At 41.0% G+C, this 20,592-nt stretch overlaps 1 protein-coding gene and 1 non-coding gene across 4 annotated transcripts in view; both read right to left on the reverse strand.

Moving 5' to 3' along the window:
* Positions 1–20,592, reverse strand: part of ZYG11B (zyg-11 family member B, cell cycle regulator) — a 118,889-nt gene that overhangs the window by 37,343 nt on the left and 60,954 nt on the right. For all 3 annotated transcript variants that reach the window (XM_030912863.1, XM_010372150.2, XM_030912864.1), the window contains exons 5-10: positions 19,109–19,285; positions 13,903–13,967; positions 7,841–7,940; positions 7,448–7,498; positions 1,464–1,625; positions 1,310–1,357 (exon numbers count right to left, since the gene is read on the reverse strand). In XM_030912863.1, the coding sequence (XP_030768723.1) occupies positions 1,310–1,357; positions 1,464–1,625; positions 7,448–7,498; positions 7,841–7,940; positions 13,903–13,967; positions 19,109–19,285 (603 nt within the window). The remainder of the gene's footprint in view (positions 1–1,309; positions 1,358–1,463; positions 1,626–7,447; positions 7,499–7,840; positions 7,941–13,902; positions 13,968–19,108; positions 19,286–20,592) is intronic.
* LOC115892444 lies at positions 1,092–1,235 on the reverse strand. The gene has a single exon (XR_004052328.1). It is a non-coding gene; the product is annotated as a U4 spliceosomal RNA (small nuclear RNA).

The raw sequence follows: 20,592 nt of genomic DNA on the forward strand, positions 1-20,592 counted from the left end.
GACAACAGAGTGACAGACTGTCGCAAAAATAAATAAAAAAAAGTAAAACATGCTCAGTGTGAAACTTTGTACAATACCAAAAAATATAAAGAAGCATATACGTATTTTTCCTTTTACTGTGGCAAAAATCTGTGTGTGTGTGTGTGTACGTATATATGTATATATACATATAAAAGTTGTGGTTTTTTTTTTGAGATGGAATTTCGCTCTTATTGCCCAGACTGGAGTGTAATAGTGTGGTCTTGGCTCACTGCAACCTCCGCCTCCCAGATTCAAGCAGTTCTCCTGCCTCAGCCTCCCAAGTAGCTGGGATTATAGGCACCTGCCACCACGCCCAGCTAATTTTTGTGTTTTTAGTAGAGACGGGGTTTCACCATGTTGGCTGGGCTGTTCACAAACTCCTGACTTCAGGTGATCTGCCTACCTAGGCCTCTCAAATTTGTGGGGTTTTTTTTTTGAGACGGAGTCTTGCTCTGTTGCCCAGGCTGGAGTGCAGTGGTGTGATCTCAGCTCACTGCAAGCTCTACCTCCTGGGTTCAAGCAATTCTACTGCCTCAGCCTCCGGAGTAGCTGGGACTACAGGCGCGTGCCACCACGTCCCACTAATTTTTTGTATTTTTAGTAGAGATGGGGTTTCACCGTGTTAGCCAGGATGGTCTTGATCTCCTGACCTCATGATATATTTTTATAGTCTTTTTAAATTTAGTAATATTTATTTTCCAATGTCATTGTTTACAAGTATCATAGCAGCAACTTACTTTCTCTCTCTCTTTTTTCGTTCATTCACCTAGAAATTGTCCAAAATTGCCACTGCTGACCAGGCAGCTCATGCCTACATTCCCAGCACTATGGGAGGCCAAGGTAGGAGGAGGACTGGTTGAGCTCAGGAGTTTGAGACCAGCCTGGGCAACATGGCAAAACCCCACCTCTACAAAAAGTACAAAAATTAGCTGGGCATTGTGGCACATGCCTATGGTCCCACCTACTAGGGAGACTGAGTTGGGGGAACTGCTTGAACTCAGCAGGTCGAGGCTGCAGTGCACTGTGATCACACCACTGCACTCCAGCCTGGGCAACAAAGTGAGACCCTGTCTCAAAAAAAAAAAGAAAGAAAGAAATTGCCATTGCAGACCATATTTCAAGTCATCATGGAGAGGTACTGGGAATAGTTCTCAGTTATCAATGACTGTGCCTTGGATAGACCTCAATGGCTATGATACTACCACTGCAGAGCTGCAACTTTCAATGTGTTACTTCAGACAGAAAATAAATACAGCTTGGAACTTAGCAGGAAGTGCTTATATCTTACCAAAAGTCCTAGAACTTTCTGCTGAATGGATGACTCAGTTGGGAAAGACTGTAAAAAGAAAGAGAAACTTATAATTACCTAAAGAACCAAATATAAAATAAATGCTAAATAAATTAATAAATATCAAAACTATAAGCTAAATTCCCATCCTAACCTCTAGAACCCTCATGAAGAGCTCTAACCCTTGGTTTTCAATAAAGTGTCTACAAGTGGTTGGGGATTCATCTGTGAGGTTCCAAAGTGCGCTCAAAGTAAATTTCAACGTAGTGTCCACTGAATTTTGATTGGTTTTCTGCTTCACTATTTGAAGAAGTTGCTGAAAAAAAAAAAAAAAAAAAACAGAATTAAGTTTTCATTTTTGGACTATTACAATTTGTGGTTATTAATAACCACAAGTCCATGAGGATTAGTTTCATGGCTTAAAGCATTTCCTGTAAAGGTACTTACAACAAACAGCCCCTTGGACTGAACTTTTCTTCAAGAAAAAAGTATAAGATTTTCATAAATACTTCTACATTATTCTGGTCATACCTACAATGTAATCACCCATAAATAACACTTACAGGCAAAACGATTAAAACTTGGGTCAACTATGTTACTTATTCAGTCACAGCATATACTTACTTTAGATTCTAGAATTAAAAAGGCAAAGGAAGAAAAGGGCAAATGAAGCTAACACTTATGAAGGATTAGCAAATTATATTCTATATTGTAGTACTGTTATTCCCATTTTTTAGGAAAGTTGAGTCTGAGAAATATTAACTAATTTGTTCATAGTCAATTTAGTCAGAAAAAGTAAGAATAGAAAGACCTAAACTATTCAACTCTAAGTTTTCCTTAAGAAACAAACGAAAGGAAAAACTACATACAATGACAAGAGAATTAAAGTCTATATTGACTATAAATAAGATAACAGCCCCTCCCTCCTCAGCCTTCCCTGACAGCAGATGCTGCTGCATTGCCTGTCTTGCTTTTTAGTTTTCCCCCTTTCCCCTTCCCTTTTCATTTCCTTTTTCCCTTCCTCCCTTTCAAAAAACAAGATAATAGCTTTGAAATTCCAAGTGTAAATTAGTTCTATCATAGCTTTACCCTAAAAAATTTATGTTTGAAAAGTAAGTGGTTTTAAAACTACATCCATAATTCAATTTTTAGATTATACTTTTGGAGGTAAAAAAGGAAGCTCTGCTAAAACAGATATAAGAAAACATTAATCTATCATGGGGAGGGGGGAGGGGGGAGGAATTGCATTGGGCAGTTATACATGATATAAATGATGACCTGATGGGTGCTGACGAGTTGATGGGTGCAGCACACCAACATGGCACAAGTATACATATGTAACAAACCTGCACGTTATGCACATGTACCCTAGAACTTAAAGTATAATAAAAAAAAAAAAAAAAAAGAAAATCTATCCGTGAGAGTATCTACATATATAATTCGTATTTTATAGATTAAATGTCTTACATTTTATTTAGCAATGCTATTTATTGTATTGAAGAACTGCCATGTTCTCCGTTTTTTTTTTTTTTTTTTTTTTTTTTTTTTTTTTTTTTGCTATTGTTTTTGTTTAAAACAATAATGAGGCCGGGCGCGGTGGCTCAAGCCTGTAATCCCAGCACTTTGGGAGGCCGAGACGGGCGGATCACAAGGTCAGGAGATCGAGACCATCCTGGCTAACACGGTGAAACCCCGTCTCTACTAAAAATACAAAAACTAGCCGGGCGAGGTGGCGGGTGCCTGTAGTCCCAGCTACTCGGGAGGCTGAGGCAGGAGAATGGCGTGAACCCGGGAGGCGGAGCTTGCAGTGAGCTGAGATCCGGCCACTGCACTCCAGTCCGGGTGACAAGAGCGAGATTCCGCCTCAAAAAAAAAAAATAATAATAATGAACCAAACATCTTTGTATATGTCTTTTTGGTATATTTGTATCATTTATTTTAATTTCCTATGTAGTGCAATGACTGGTAATGTGAATTTTAATTTTCAGATGCATAAATTTTTCTATTTTTATTGATTTCTAATTTTTTTTTTTTTTTTTTTTTTTTGAGATGGAGTCTTGCTCTGCCGCCCAGGCTGGAGTTCAGTGGCCGGATCTCAGCTCACTGCAAGCTCCGCCTCCCGGGTTCCCGCCATTCTCCTGCCTCAGCCTCCCGAGTAGCTGGGACTACAGGCGCCCGCCAGGTCGCCCGGCTAGTTTTTTGTATTTTTAGTAGAGACGGGGTTTCACCATGTTAGCCAGGATGGTCTCGATCTCCTGACCTCGTGATCCGCCCGTCTCGGCCTCCCAAAGTGCTGGGATTACAGGCTTGAGCCACCGCGCCCGGCGATTTCTAATTTTTAAAATATAGTCAATGAATAAATACTGCAAAATACAAAAAAAAAAAAAAAAAAAAGAAAGAAAACATTAATCATTAATGACCATAATACTAGAGGCTATACAGAATTCAGGAAAAAAATCTGAAGAAACACAAACACGTAGGTACAGTTAGGTAAGTTAACAGCATAGTAGCTAAGAGTGTGGCACTAGAAGAAATCTACCTGAGCTTAAATCTCTGCATCTAACTGCACAACCTCATTTACCAGTTTAATTCTTTGTTTCCTCATCTATAGATTGCAGGTGATAATTAAGAGCAGGGGAGAAAAATCTAGTTATAATAATCATCACTATTACTACTAATTCCTTTTTTGTTTGTTTGTTTTGGGACAGAGTCTTGCTCTTTTACCCAGGCTGGAGCGAAGTGGCACAATCTCAGCTCATTGCAACCTCTGCCCCCTGAGTTCAAGTGATTCTCCTGCCTCAGCCTCCCAAGTAGCTGGGATGATAGGCGCATGCCACCACACTGGCTACTTTTTGTATTTTTAGTAGAGATGGGGTTTCACCATGTTGGCCACACTGGTCTCGAACTCCTGATCTCTGGTAATCCACCCACCTCAGCCTCCCAAAGTGCTAGGATTACAGGTATGAGCCATCGTGCCCGGCCTACTAATTCCTTAAGCTTGATTTCCTCCCAAAGCATGGGTACATTTCCTTTAAAATCTTTGAAGATACCAAAATTACTGAGAGACATATATAGCAATAAGAGGCCATTTTTTAAAACTGTCACCCCTGAAAATAGTAAAATAAACAAAATGAGCATCTTTTTCTACTTATCTAATGTATATTATATTTAGTGTTACGTACTTAGCATATACTACTTTAATTAACCATTTTTCTTTTTTTTTTTTCTTTCTTTTTTGACATGGGATCCCACTCTATCACTCAGGCTGGAGTACAGTGACACAATTATAGTTCACTGCAGACTCGAACTCCCAAGCTCAAGCGATTCTCTTGCTTCAACCTCCTGAGTAGCTGAGACTACAGGTGCATGCCACCATGCCTGGCTAATTTTTCTTCTTCCTTTTTTTTTTTTTTGGTTAGAGTCAGAATCTTGCTATGTTGACCATGCTGGTCTCAAATTCCTGGCTTTAGGTGATCCTCCCACCTCAGCCTCCCAAAGTGCTGGGATTACAAGCATGAGCTTTTCTCATTTAACTTTCGTAATAAGTGTATTAAGTATTTTTTATCACCCCAAAGAAAACTGTGATTTGCCCAAAATACATGGCTAGTAAGAGACAGAATTGAGAATAAATCCAGATATGTCAACTCCAGAATTCCTACTCTTTCCATTATTCTTGAATAGCCTTCTCTTTCTTTATAACATTATTTTGCTCATTCTTTTTTTTTTTTTTTTTTGAGAGGGAGTCTCACTCTTGCCCAGGCTGGAGTGCAGTGGCCCAATCTCGGCTCACTGCAACCTCCACCTCCCGGGTTCAAGTGATTCTCCTGCCTTAGTCTCCTGAGTGGCTGGGATTATAGGCGTGTACCACCATGCCCGGCTAATTTTTGTATTTTTAAGCAGAGATGGGGTTTCACCATGTTGGTCAGGCTGGTCTCGAACTCCTGACCTTGTGATCCGTCCACCTCAGCCTCCCAAATTACAGGCGTGAGCCACCACACCCAGCTATTTTTTTCATTCTTTTTTTTTTTTTTGAGACGGAGTCTCGCTGTGTTGCTCAGGCTGGAGTGCAGTGGCACTATCTCGGCTCACTGCAAGCTCCGCCTCCCGGGTTCACGCCATTCTCCTGCCTCGGCCTCCCGAGTAGCTGGGACTACAGATGCCCGCCACCACACCCGGCTAATTTTTTGTATTTTTAGTAGAGACAGGGTTTCACGGCGTTAGCCAGGATGGTCTCGATCTCCTGACCTTGTGATCCACCTGCCTCGGCCTCCGAAAGTGCTGGAATTACAGGTGTGAGCCACCGTGCCTGGCCTATTTTTTTCATTCTTATCTCTATTATTATACTTTTTAGATTTTGTTACAACTGTATCTACATAGCTGTTTTTTTTCTATTGTACTATTTGTTATGGGTAGAATTTATAGATATAATTCAGTGTGAATTCTAATTACATAATTATAATTCAGTGTGAATTCCCTAACATCTTGTAAGGCAGCAAATATCATTCGTTTGATATCATGGGTACTCTATACATATTTATCAAATGAATGGTTTACTTTCTCATTATATACATAATTTACAAGTCATGGAAAAAGGGAGTCTCTTATTTGACTTTTCTATGTAGTATTACTATTCAAACACCTCATGCCAGGATTTTAACAGGCATGTTTAAATATACTTTTTGCCTCTAAGTCTTCCCTAAGACATTGTTTATATCTACTCCCTTTAAAGCTTTTTAAAGTCTTATTTCCTCAACTGATTATAAGCAAGCAAAATCGTATATCAGATATTTAAATTATCTGCTTCCGCAAAGCATAAAGCACAACCTTATGCGTGTAATAGAGTCTCTACATTTTCTATATAAATAACAAAAATCACAGAGTTTTACAATTAGATAGGTGTTTTGTTTTTTTCTGGAGACAGGGTCTTGCTCTGTCACCCAGGCTGGAGTGCAGTGGCATCATTACGGCCAACTGCAACCCTGACCACTTGGGCTCAAGCAATTCTTCCACCTTAGCCTCCTGAGTAGCTGGGACCACAGACATGTGCTACCATGCCTGGCTAATTTTTAAATCATTTGTATAGACGGGGGTCTCATTATATTGCCCAGGCTGGTCTTGAACTCCTGGGCTCAAGCAATCCTCCTGCCTCGGCCTCCCAAAATGCTGGGATTATGGGCATAACCACTGTGCCTGGTCTTAGATAGGATCTTAATACTTAAGTGGACCCCAATGGTTCAAGTAATTTTCCCAAATTCACAAAGTGAGTTTACAAGCTAGATCCCAGGTCATCTGACTCCTAGTTCAGGGTTTTCTCCATTTCTGTTAAGGAGTAAAGCTGCATATGTGAAAATAAATAAATACACTTCTTTATAAGTATCCAAAAAAAATTTTTTTTTGTTTTGTTTTGAGAAAGGGTCTCACTCTGTCACCCAGGCTGGAGTGCAGTGCGATCACGGCTCACTGCAGCCTTTACCTCTTGGGCTCAAGTGATCCTCCCACCTCAGCCTCTTGAGTAGCTGGAACCACAGGCATGCGCCACAATATCCAACTTTTTTTTTTTTTTGGTAGAGAAGGGGTCCCATTCTATTGCCCAGACTGTTCTTGAACTCCTGGCCTCAAGTGACCCCCTCCTGCCTTGGCCTACCAAACTGCTGGGATTACAGGTGTGAGTCACCACATGCCTGGTCACAGAAAGTTTTTATTAAAATATAAAATGTCGGCTGGGCGTGATGGCTCACGTCTGTAATCCCAGCACTTTGGGAGACCGAGGCAGGTGGATCACGAAGTCAGGAGATCGAGACCATCCTGGCTAACACGGTGAAACCCCGTCTCTACTAAAAATACAAAAAAAAAAAAAAAAATTAGCCGGTCGTGGTGGCGGGCGCCTGTAGTCCCAGCTACTCAGGAGGCTGAGGCAGGAGAATGGCATGAACCCAGGAGGCACAGCTTGCAGTGAGCCGAGATCGCACCACTGCACCCCAGCCTGGATGACAGTGCGAGACTCCTCTCAAAAAAATAAAAAAATAAATAAAAATAAAAAATAAAAAAAATATATATATAATGTCAGAAAATATATAATACTGCCTGAAAACAATAAACATGAATATCTGGTAGCCTGCATGGAGATTATAGACTTACCCTGACAATGAAGAGCTCAGTACCAAGCTGTGCAGTTTGTTCTGTAGAAAGCTGCAAGCAAGTAAAAAACAAATTCAATGTCCAAGAACTCACTAATGTGAGTTTAATATCATTCACTGTACCTGACTCCAAAGGTCAGACTAAAATCTCTGATCAACTTGGAATTCTGCCATATAGCTGTTTTTGGGAGGCCTGCCTCGGCCTCCCAAAGTGCTGGGATTACAGGCGTGAATCACTGTGCCCAGCCAAATTCTGCAATACCGAATGTAGCTTGAATAAGCAGGTTGGCAGAGAGATTTGCTGATCTTTCTGGCACACAGATTTTGGCAGGAAACAGTAAATGTAGTGAGAAACAGCTGCCTACAGAAAATTATTCATCAAGAGTTCAGATACCTTGGCAGCCAGGATGGAAATGATAGCAACTGCCATCCTTTGCATGTTTTGATCCTCATGGTTGCAGAGCCACTGCATGACAAGCTTGGCTGCTTCAAACCTGAAAACACACAAAGGGTTTCATGAATTAATGATGGAGGCCAAGGCACAGTTTCAGAGTTCTAGCTAAGAACTGATGCTACAACTTAAATACGTGAAAAGGCAAGGGAAAATTCCTCTTAACTGGTAGAGAGTAACAATTACACTCAGTGTTTTAGAGATGATGCCATATTATTAATTCTGACAACATTTTGTAAAGAAAGAAGGGTTTGGAAAATATGATTCCAACTATCTGGCATTTCATCTTCTAGAATTATAACATACTTCTATTCTGTATTTCTAAATTATAGTGATTTCCATATTTTAGTTGTAATTTAAATATTCTCTGGGTTCCTCATAGCACCTAGCACAACAGAAACATTCATTCATTCATTCATTCACAAACATATATTAAACTCTTGCTTTGTGCCAGATATTGTTCTTAGTGCTGGGGATAGAATAGTGAACAAAACAGAAAAATGTCCCTACTTTCATAGAGCTTACACTCTAGTGAGGAAGACAGGTAATAAATCGGATAAATAAATAAAATATATAGTATGGTTAGGTACTGACCATATGCTATGGAAAAAAAAAATAAAGCAGGAAAAGAGGATATGAAATGTTGAAATTTTATGTAGGGTGGCTATGGAAGGCCTCATTGAAACTTTTGAGGAAGTAAGAGAGATAACCATATGGGTATTTAGGGGACAAGCATTCCAGGCAGAGGGGAGGGGAAATACAACAGCCCTGAAGTGGGTATGGGCACAGAAATGTCAACAAATAGCATGGAGGTCAGTGAGGCCAAAGCAGAGAGAACAAGGGAAGAGTTCTGAGAAAGAAAGTCAGAGGTAATAGAGGCACCACATCACATAGAGTCTAGCGTATCAGTCCATTCTTGCATTGCTATAAATAACTACCTGAGACTGGGTAATTTATAAAGAAAAGAAGTTTAATTGGCTTATGGTTCCACAGGCTGTAAGGAAGCACAGCTGGGAAGGCCTCAGGAAACTTGCAATCATGGTGGAAGGCGAGACTGGCACATCCCACATGGGTGAAAGAGATGGAAGGGCAAAGCCAGAGTTGCTACACACTTTTAAACGACCAGATCTCATGAGAACTCTATCACAAGATAGCACTAGGAGATGGTGGTAAACCATTAGAAAACACCCCCACGATCCAATCACCTCCCACCAGGCCCCACCTCCAGCACTGGGTATTACAATTCAACATGAGATTTGGGTGGAATCACAGAGTCAAACCATATCATTAAGGAACTGGCTTCTACTCTGAATGACAGGGAAAGTCATAGAAGGCTTCTGAGCAGGAATATGACATGAGCAGGACTACTCTATCAGCTGTCTTTAGAATAAACTCCAGGAGGGCAAGGACAGAAGCAGGAGAGTAGTTCTGAGCAGTAATTCAGGAGAGAAATCACTTTTAGTCTACTCCAAGTGGTAGAAATAGAAGTGAAGAGAAATGGTTGAATTCTAGATACATTTTGAAGATAGAGCTGGATTTGCCAAAGAACTCAACGTGGGATACAAGGAGAAAAATCAAGGTGAGGCTGGCCGGGCGCGGTGGCTCAAGCCTGTAATCCCAGCACTTTGGGAGGCCGAGACGGGCGGATCACGAGGTCAGGAGATCGAGACCATCCTGGCTAATACGGTGAAACTCCGTCTCTACTAAAAAATACAAAAAACTAGCCGGGCGAGGTGGCGGGCGCCTGTAGTCCCAGCTACTTGGGAGGCTGAGGCAGGAGAATGGCGTAAACCCGGGGGGCAGAGCTTGCAGTGAGCTGAGATCCGGCCACTGCACTCCAGCCTGGGCGACACAGCGAGACTCCGTCTCAAAAAAAAAAAAAAAAAAAAAAAAGATGAGGTCAAGGAATACATCTGATTATCTTACCCATAGTTTCATCCTTAAGACTCAGATCAAATGTCACTGCCTTTGAGGTGGTTTCTTTGACACGTTTATCACTGCCTTCTTAGCTCCTTAGTACTTTAGGTATAGCTGTCAGAGATCCACAGTCATCTGCAGACTTGAATCCCTATTTGGCCTGTGCACTCCTTGAGGGTGGGGACTATATATTCTATTTAGTCCTTTATGCCACACACTCAATACAGTGATCGAAACATAAATAGTGTTTAATATATGTTGATTGAATGATTATTTTCAGGTAGATTACTACTCTACAACTTCCCTTAAAATTACTATTACCTTCTTTCTGTTTCCAAGGCCATTTCTGATTAGGCCCATTACTTGTATTCTTCTATAATATATTCCTAATTGGCTTCCCTGTCTCCACTGGTTTCCAAACGATGTGTGTCTGCACATTAGAAATAAATAAAACTCTGGCCAGGCGTGATGGCTCACATCTGTAATCCCAGCACTTTGGGAGGTGAGGCGGGTGGATCACAAGGTCAAGAGATAGAGACCATCCCGGCAAACACGGTGAAACCCTGTCTCTAACAAAAACACAAAAAATTAGCTGGGGGTGGTGGTACATGCCTGTAGTCTCAGCTACTCGGGAGGCTGAGGCAGGAGAATCACTTGAACCCGGGGGGCAGAGGTTGCAGTGAGCTGAGATCACACCACTGCACTCCAGCCTGGGTGACAGAGCAAGACTCCATCAAAAAAAAAAAAGAAAGGGAGGGAGGGAAGGAGGGAGGGAAGGAAGGAAGGAAGGAGGGAGGGAGGGAGGGAGGGAGGGAGGGAAGGAAGGAAGGAAGGAAGGAAAATAAACCTGTCTGAAGACTTAAGTATGATGTCACTCCCGTACTCACAGCATTCTAGGACTTTGGCGTGGGGCCATATCAAGCTTTTTTCCTGCCTACCCTATGCTTTCTGCAAAGTGGATTGTTCATTAGTCTTCACACATGCCCACAAGTATGAGGTAACACAGGCTAGTGGTAAAGTGTAGAGATTCTCCAGTCAGTTCTGGGTTTGAATTCTAGTCCTACTTAATGTTAATGATAACAATAAAATAAATTATTTTATCATGTGAGGCAATGTAGTCAAGTTGTTAAGAACATCATACACTTTGAAGTCAGCCTGGATTCAAATATCAGCTCCACCACTTATTAACTTTTTGTTTGTTTTTGAGAAGGAGTTTCACTCTTGTTGCCCAGGCTGGGGTGCAGTGGCACAATCTTGGCTCCCTGCAACCTCTGCCTCCTGGGTTCAAGCAATTCTCCTGCCTCAGCCTCCTGAGTAGCTAGGAGCCGCCACCACACCTGGCTAATTTTTTGTATTTTCAGTAGAGACAGCGTTTCACCATGTTGGCCAGGATGCTCTAGAACTCCTGACCTCAAGTGATCCACTTGTCTTGGCCTCACAAAGTGCTGGCATTACACGCATGAGCCATGCGCCTGGCTTAACTTTGGAACTCTGACCAAATTCCTTAACCTCTCTGAACTTCAATATTCTTATCTGTAAAATAGTAACAAAAACTGATTCCAGGCTGGGCGTGGTGGCTCACACCCATAAAACAATTCAACCAGCTCTCATCTTCAAAGCAACATAGCAGGGATGAAAAAATGGAGGATCTGGAGTCAGACTGAATTTAAATCTAGACTCTGCTACTTACTATCTTATTACCTCAGGCAAGTTACTAATCCTTTCTGTGTCTCTATTTCCTTATCTGAAAAATGAAGATCATAAGAGTAATGATTTCACAGGATTGTTCTGAGGACTGAATAAGCATACATAAAACACTTCAGCACAACGCCTGCCTGGCAGTGGTAAGTGCTTCATACATGTTAGTTTTTACCATTTTTATCTCAAGTGCCATAACAAACATGAAATCCTTAATGAGCATCAGTCAGACAGAATCTTTCCTTCCTTGTGTGGGGGCCCAATGCATTTCATTAACACCTCTTCTATGAAAAATTCTGTCTCATGTAATATTCATTCATTCATTCAACTATCAATCCATTAAATATCCACCCAAGTACTAGAGACAAAGTGATGAACCAATCATAGCCTCTGACCACAAAGAAGGTCAATTCTAGCACAGTGCATTGGCTAGATGAGAGGTAGGCAAACTATATAACCTGTGGATCTGGCTGCCTGTTTTGTAAAGTTCTGTTGGAACACAGCAATATCCATTTCTTTATATATTACCTACGGCTGCTTTTGAGGGACAATGGCAGAATTAAATAGCTGCAACAGAGACTCTATAGCCCACAGGCCTAGAGTATTTATAATCTAGCCCTTTAAGAAAACATTAAGGAGTAGAATATAATCTTTAGGAGAGTGACTATGTCTTTCCTACCTTAGACTTTGTTACAATGATGAGCACAGAGGTTCAATATTTCCAAAATAAAATTAGCAATCTACATGAGATATATGTAGTTATATTTTCATCCAAATTGCTTATTTCAAATAAAATCAGAGTAAAACTGCTGCTTGAAGGCCAGGCGTGGGGGCTTATGCCTGTAATCCCAGCACTTTGGGAGGCTGAGGTGGGTGGATCACCTGAGGTCAGGAGTTCGAGACCAGCCTGGCCAACATGGTGAAACCCCATCTCTACCAAAAATACAAAAATTAGCTGGGTGTAATGGCACATGCCTGTAATCTCAGCTATTTGGGAGTCTAAAGCAGGAGAATCGCTTGAACCCAGATGGCGGAGGTTGCAGTGAGCTGAGATTGCACCATTGCACTCCAGCCTGGGCAACAAGAGTGAAACTCTGTCTCAAAAAAAAAGAATTGCTGCTTGAGAAACATACTTTTCATTAAATAATGAAGTATAAATTTCCTTTTAAAAACGCCATTATGAAAAAATTATAAGACCAGGCATGGTGGCTCACACCTGTAATCCTAGCACTTTGGGAGACCGAGGTGGGTGGATCACTTGAGGTCAGGAGTTTGAGACCTGCCTGGCCAACATGGTGAAATCTTGGCTGTGCCAAAAAATACAAAAATTAGCCCAGCGTGGTGGCACATGCCTGTAGTCCCAGCTACTCAGTTAGCTGAGGTAGGAGAATCACTTAAACCCAGGAGGAGGAGGTTGCAGTGAGCTCAGATCGCACCACTGTACTCCAGCCTGGGTGACAGAGTGAGACCCTGTCTCAAAAAAAAGAAAAAGAAAAATTATGTTTTAAAATAGTAAAATAAAAAAAAACACTTTTTAAGCTCCAAAATAACATCTTAGAAAATAAAGGTCCCCTTAATATTTAATGGAATCTAGTTATATGGCCTCCCTTAACCGTTCCTTAAAAAGTTTCTTCCATAATTCAATACCAAATAATGATAATAATAAGAGATATGTTACCAAAAAAAAAAAAAGAAAAAACACTGGACCTAAAATTAGAAGACCTACGTCTTTTTTTTTTTTTGAGACAGAATCTTGCCCTGTCGCCCAGGCTAGAGTGCAATGGCATGATTTTGGCTCACTGCAACCGCCACCTTCCGGGTTCAAGTGATTCTCCTGCCTCAGTCTTCCGAGTAGCTGGGATTACAGGCGTGCACCACCACTCCCGGCTAATTTTTTGTATCTTTAGTAGAGACAGGGTTTCACCAGGCTGGTCTTGAACTCCTGACCTGGGGATCCTCCCACCTTGGCCTCCCAAAGTGTTGGGATTATAGGTGTGAGCCACTGCACCCAGCCAGACCTGCATCTTTCTAACCTTGCAGTTATTAGTCACAAAGCCATAGTCAAGACAATCTCTATATATGTCTTAGTTTTTTTATCTTTTGAATGGGGATAATAATGCTCATAGCTTACAATATTATGTGGATATCTTGAAAACTATAACCAATATAAATTCCTAAGCAAAGGACTATGAAAACATGGGTCAATTTGCTATCATGAATGTCAAAGCACTAAATTAAAGAAAGTAGATTTAGCATTCTATAAAATAACCCACAATTCTATCTACTCAATTAATCTTATAAAAGAGCTATCCTAAAGGGTAAGAAATGACCCAAGACAGATTTCTAACATTCTGTTTTGCCCCACATTAAGTTCTAGAGCTATCACTTGCCTGTTAAATGGAACATCTTGAAGGATCCGGTCACTGCAAAGTGAAAGGAGGCAATTCTTCTGTAACTAAAGAATCAAAGGAAGAAAAAAAATCCTAAATAAAATATCACTTTGTTATCTTTGAACCAAGGTAGCATGCATATATATATATATATATATATACACACACACACACACACACACACACACACACACACACATAAAGAAGACTGATGAAACACCAGTTATTTCTTACAACCTTTATCTGCCCCCCTAGTATTGAAAGGCTGACTTCCAGGAGACCCATACAAGTTTACTTGTACCTTTTTTTTTTTCCTTTTCTATTAGATGAGAAATAGGGCAATAAATAGGATAATTACAGCTAATCTCCTTCTTTCTGGTGGCCTATGAAGTAACCTTGTCTTCTGTATTTTTTGAGGTACAGAGAATGACAAAAACAGTGGCTGAAAGTTTTACCTGTTGACATAGCATCAAAGAATATAGACAAGCCTGCTTGGAAGACTCTAACATAGAGTACATGGGGGGTACTGTTCTACACATTGGCCTCTAAAGACTGACTGATAGGCTTGGCTCTATCTTTTAAATAAAGTTTAGACCAGCACAATTAAACAAGAGTAAATGAAAATATGAAAAATTACTTGACACAGTCAAGGTGCACCATCATAATAGAAAGGTGATTCAAGTTATTCCTGTGAAGCAAAATAAGAAAATAAGTGTGGGCCTAAAAAAAAAAAGTCATAGTATATATATACACTACCAATTTTTTTTTTTATTTGGACACATGGCTTTGATATTTTTTAAAGGCGTTAGTGTACAATTGGAAGATTTCTTACCTAAAGAAGACTTAATGTAGGGAATTCAATCATAGAAGGCAAAAGTCAGACTAATGGGATATATACAGCTAGTCAAGAAACAGAAAAACAGATATAAAATGAACACCCTATTTGCTTCATGGAAGATGTAGAAAGATTACATAATAGAAGAAATGGCAGAGAAAAGGCAAATTGGTAGTAAATCCCAGGTGAATGATACGGAATGGGTTAGGTACAAGTGTAATTAATTAAGAGGGTTTCTCAGGAAGTTTTATATTCATCTCAGATGGTCAAGGTGCTAGGACAGACTCTGCTTGAGGATCCATTTACCTCCCCTAAAATATGAATCATAATCTGGCAGATTGATTAGTGGCATAACTTTCCTCCTTCACCATTTTTCTCCTCCCAAATAAACACAATAATTTGTACAAGATCCATAGAAGTAAGAAAGGCAATAACGCTATTCTAATTACCTCCACTTAGAAAGCCCATCCCTCCCGTTCTTTTAGCTGGAAAACGCTTAATTTTCCTTCACAATTCAACTCAGGGCAGAGATATTACCTCATTGAGGAAGACTTCTTAATGTTTTTTGTTTGTTTGTTTTTGAGACAGGGTCTCGCTCTGTCACCCAGGCTGGAATGCAGCGGCACAATCATAGCTCACTGCAGGCTCAAACTCCTGGTGCTCAAGTGATCCTCTTGCTTCAGCCTCCCAAAGTGCTGGGATTAAAGGCAAGCCACAGTGTATAGCCTCTAATTTTCAAATTGTCCTAAGTGCCCCTCCTGGGCTCCCAACAGCACTTGTTTCTCTCAGTACTTGCTACACTATGGTACATTATGTGTTCCTGTATCTGAATGCTTAGAACTTAGCACAGGTGCACACAGTCTGAATTCAACAAAGCGCTAAGCTTAACTGAACTAATGGCTAAATTAATAACAGAAGATAAATTTCACCGACTGCACTTGAAAAACACCACAGGCAGAAATGGAAAAGAGGAAGACTTCTGCTGTAGTCTTCAATTTCCGCCCAGCCGGAGTTTTGATTTTGGGGGCTACAGTCTGAACTATGCAAGTATTCAGGAATTTTCTTTAAATTTTTGTTTGTTTTTAAGGAATTCAATGTGGAATCAAAATTTCCTATGCTGGCATTCATCAAATCTGGCCCTAATCTGATTATCACTGGCCTCATCCTACACTGCCCTTCCTACACTCCAGTCACACGCAACTTGCCCTTCCTGGAATGCCTGCACATTCACATATAGGTCCACTGTTTTTCTGCTTTTCTCCATGGGAAATCTTATTCATTTTTCAAGATGTGAGTCAATGTCACTTCCCGTTTGAAATCCTGCCTGGTACCTTTGTCCATACCCCAATCCAGGTGGCAGAATTAATCATTCTCAAGTTTCTGTAGCACTTAGTTAAAATAGCTGAAGATAATTTACATAATAATTTATAGTATTTGCATTTCCAACTAATAGGTGAGTTCCAAGGGTGGTTGTTTTTTTTTTTAATTGAGTTGTTTTTAAATGTTTTTACTAACTAAGAAATACAAAAAAAAATTTACAAAATATATGTAGGCATAAGGCAGTGCTTCTCAAACTTTAATGTGTACACAAATCACCTAGAGATCTTTATAAAATGATTCTGTAAGTCTGGGATCTTGAGATTCTGCCTTACTAACAAGCTTGTAAGGGATGCCAACACAGCTGGTTAGCAGAACACACTTTGAGTAGCAAGAGTGTAAGGAATAACAATACAGCGAATACTACCACTGTGTAGGTGTACCTACCACTCGGTTTCAGAAAAAGAATCTATTACCAATAGTACTATTAGCAAGCCCCATTTGGCCCTCTCTTTTCCCTCTCATTTCCCCTCAGAGGAACAACTAGTTTAAATTTTGTGTTTAACAATCCCTTGCTTTTTATCAAAACATGTATTTATATTCCTAAATAATGTGCCATATAGTTTTGCAAGTTTCTGAACTGCAAGTAAATTGAATCACATGTATGTACTCTTCTGCATTTTAAAAAATACCCAACTTGTAATTGAGATTGATCAAGGTTGTCATCTGGAATTGTAATTCATTCATCATTCACTGCTTTTAAGTATTCTGATGTGTGACTAAACACAGGCTGATGGACATGTGGTGTTTGGTGTTTCCAATTTGTTATCATTATACACAGCTACACAGTGCTACTGTGAACTTTTTTTTTTTTTTTTTGAGATGGAGTTTCGCTCTTGTTGCCCAAGCTGGAGTTCAATGGTGCAATCTTGGCTCACTGCAACCTCCTCCTCCCAGGTTCAAGCAATTCTCCTGCCTCAATCTCCAGAGTAGCTGGGATTATAGGCGTGCGCCACCACGCCCGGATAATTTTGTATTTTTAGTAGAGATGGGGGTTTCTCCATGCTGGTCAGGCAGGTCTCGAACTCCTGACCTCATGTGATCTGCCCACCTCGGCCTCCCAAAGTGCTGGGATTACAGGCGTGAGCCACCACACCCAGCTTGAACATTCTTTTTTGTCTGTTTGTTTTGAGACAAGGTCTTGCTCTGTTGCACAGACTGGAGTGCAGTGGCTCAATCACAGTTCACTGCAGCCTTGAGTGCTTGGCTCAAACAATTCCTCCACATATGGATTTAAATGCTTTTAGGCATGTACTCTTTAGGCTCCTGAGTAGTTGGGACCACAGATGTGTGCCACCATGCTGGGCTAATTTTTTTATTATTTGTAGAGACAGGGCCTCACTATGCTGCCCAGGTTGATCTTGAACTCCTGGGCTCAAGTGATCCTACTACTTCGGCCTCCCAAAGTGCTGGGATTACAGGCGTGAGCCACCATGCCTGGCCTACTGTGAACATTGTTTTTAAAAATATATAACAGCTTTGAGATACAGTTCATGTACCATACAATTCACCTATTTAAAGTGTACAATTTGATGGATTCTAGTATAGTCACAGAGTTGTGCAACCATCACAATTTCATCATCCCAAACACTTTCATCACCCTAGAAGGAAACTCAAAACCCAATACAGTGACTTCCCATTTCCCCCACCCCATTTCCTATTTATTTTATATGCATCCTTTCTCATTTTTCCCGATCAACTTTGTCAGTGAGTTTTCAATATTATTAAATATGTTCGAAGAATCAATTCTTGGAATTATTGATCCTCTCTAAAATAATGGTATGTTTTTTATTTTATTAATTTTTACTTTCTTTTTTTTTTTTTTTTTTTTTTTTTTTTATTATTATACTTTAAGTTCTAGGGTACATGTGCATAACGTGCAGGTTTGTTACATATGTATACTTATGCCATGCTGGTGTGCTGCACCCATCAACTTAATTTTTACTTTCATCTTTGTTATTCCTTCCTTCTACTTTCTTTGGGCTTATTCTTTTGTTGTTTCTCTACCAGAGGCAGACTTATTTATAGCTCCTTTTTAGTAAGAACGTATCTTTGGGGAGGAAGTCATAGCTTTATACTAGGAGTCTTCTGTCTGATGGGCTTCCAGAGGCCATGAAAATCAAAGCCTAAATTTCATCTAGTTTGGCAACTGCCCTCAATGAGGGAAGCCGGCTTTAATGATCCACTCACCAATGTGATTTGCCATTTTTACTTGGTTTTGGGCCTCTGAGTATTTTTTACTAACTCGCCAACTCAATGGTCAATTTCAAATGATCTAAAAAAAAAATTTTCAGGGCTGGGTGAGCAGGCTCACGCCTGTAATCCCAGCATTTTCGCAGGCTGAGGTGGGCGGATCACAAAGACAAGAGATTGAGACCATCCTGGCCAACATGTTGAAATCTCGTCTCTACTAAAAATACAAAAATGAGCTGGGTGTGGTGGCACACGCCTGTAATCCCAGCTACTTGGGAGGCTGAGGCAGGAGAATCGCTTGAACCCGGGAGGTGGAGGTTGCAGTGAGCTGAGATTGTGTCACTGCGCTCTGGCCTGGCAACAGAGCAAGACTCCGCTTTAAAAAAAAAAATTTAAGCAACATTTTTAGTATTCATCCTGAGTATAAGACAGGTTACACCTTCTACCATACTGCTAGAAATGGAAAAGACATGTCTTAATCATTTCTGTATCCCAACATTTGATAGTGCCTAGCCCAGAAGAGATCCTCTGTGCCTATCTGCTGAAATGATCACAAACTCAAGATCTAGGAGGAAGATGAGTTTTGTATGGCTTGTACTAGGTCCCCCAATATATGGATTTAGGTGCTTTTAGGCACGGAATATACTCCTTTGGTGTCCACTTCTCTGTTTTCTTACACTCAGTCATACCACAGCCTCCAAAGGCATTTGAATTTGAAGGCTTGGTCTATTAAATTGAACTGTAGGAGATGAGTAGAAGACACTACAAGGACTATTTGAAAAGGAATTCACATAAGCTTACCTGCTGGTGATTGGGAAAATGTTCCATGGCTTTGAGCAGCAAATGGGTCACATCAGCCAGGAGTCGGACAGGCATTCCTGCAGCAAGATCCTGCTTGGTTAAGTTAAATACACAGGCGCTTGCAGCCAGTTGCACAGGCAAATTCATAGGGTGGTTTCTCATCCCAGTAACCACAAGCTGGAAAAAAAAAAGAGTCCTCTTAATTCACCTTATAAATACAAGCCCTCTTCACAGAGCAGCATTATTTTGTTGGTCTGTAGCAACTTCAAAGATGTCGTAAGTTCCTTTTTCATCCTCATGTGCAAACAGCCTAGGATATAGCAAGTTACTCACAAATAGTTCCAGTCTACCTCATCAAGGCAGGTATTCAGCTATTCATATCTAGAGGTTTTCTGTAAAGCTAATGAATCTTTTCAACACAGGTCACTCATCTTTGTATTTCCAAGACCTACTTATGGTGCCTGTTACATGGAAGGCAGTGAATAAATTCTCACTGACTTGAATAGAGCATAACTTCATTCTCAAATCTCAATCTTCAGTTCCTTGAGAACACTGCCGAGCTTAGAGTGCAATAAAATCCATTCACTTCTCCTGGCCTAGACAACTATTTCTCACTTTTTCCTCTGCCCTCAAACCCCCGACAAATCCTTCCCATTCCTCACTATCAGCTGAAGATCTTGCTTTCTTTTTTTTTTTTTTTTTTTTTGAGACAGAGTCTCACTCTGTTGCCCAGGCTGGAGTGCAGTGGCGCGATCTCCACTCACTGCAAGCTCCGCCTCCCGGGTTCACGCCATTCTCCTGCCTCAGCCTCCCGAGTAGCTGGGACTACAGGCACCTGCCACCACGCCCGGCTAGTTTTTTGTATTTTTTTAGTAGAGACGGGGTTTCACCGTGTTAGCCAGGATGGTCTCAATCTCCTGACCTCGTGATCCACCCGTCTTGGCCTCCCAAAGTGCTGGGATTACAGGCTTGAGCCACCGCGCCCAGCCGAAGATCTTGCTTTCAACTACACTAAGAAAACCGCCAGCCTGGGCAACACGGTGAAACCCCATCTGTATAAAACAATGCAAAAATTTGCTGGGGGCCAGGAGCAGTGGCTCACGCCTGTAATCCCAGGAATTTGGGAGGCCAAGGTGGGTGGATCATGAGGTCAGGAGATCGAGACCATCCTGCCTAACATAGTGAAACCCTGTCTCTACTAAAAATACAAAAAATTAGCCGGGTGTGGTGGCAGGTGCCTGTAGTCCCAGCTACTTGGGAGGCTGAGGCAGGAGAATGGCGTGAACCTGGGAGGCGGAGCTTGCAGTGAGCCGAAATTGCACCACTGCACTCCAGCCTGGGCGACAGAGTGAGACTCCACCTCAAAAAAAAAAAAAAAAGAAAGAAAGAAAAAACAAATACAGAAATTAGCTGGGCATGGTGGTGCATGCCCGTAATCCCAGCTACTCGGGCGGCTGAAGCAGGACAACTGCTTTAACCCAGGA

The sequence above is a fragment of the Rhinopithecus roxellana genome, chromosome 12 (genome assembly GCF_007565055.1).
Source record: "Rhinopithecus roxellana isolate Shanxi Qingling chromosome 12, ASM756505v1, whole genome shotgun sequence".
Classification (NCBI taxonomy): Eukaryota; Metazoa; Chordata; class Mammalia; order Primates; family Cercopithecidae; genus Rhinopithecus; species Rhinopithecus roxellana.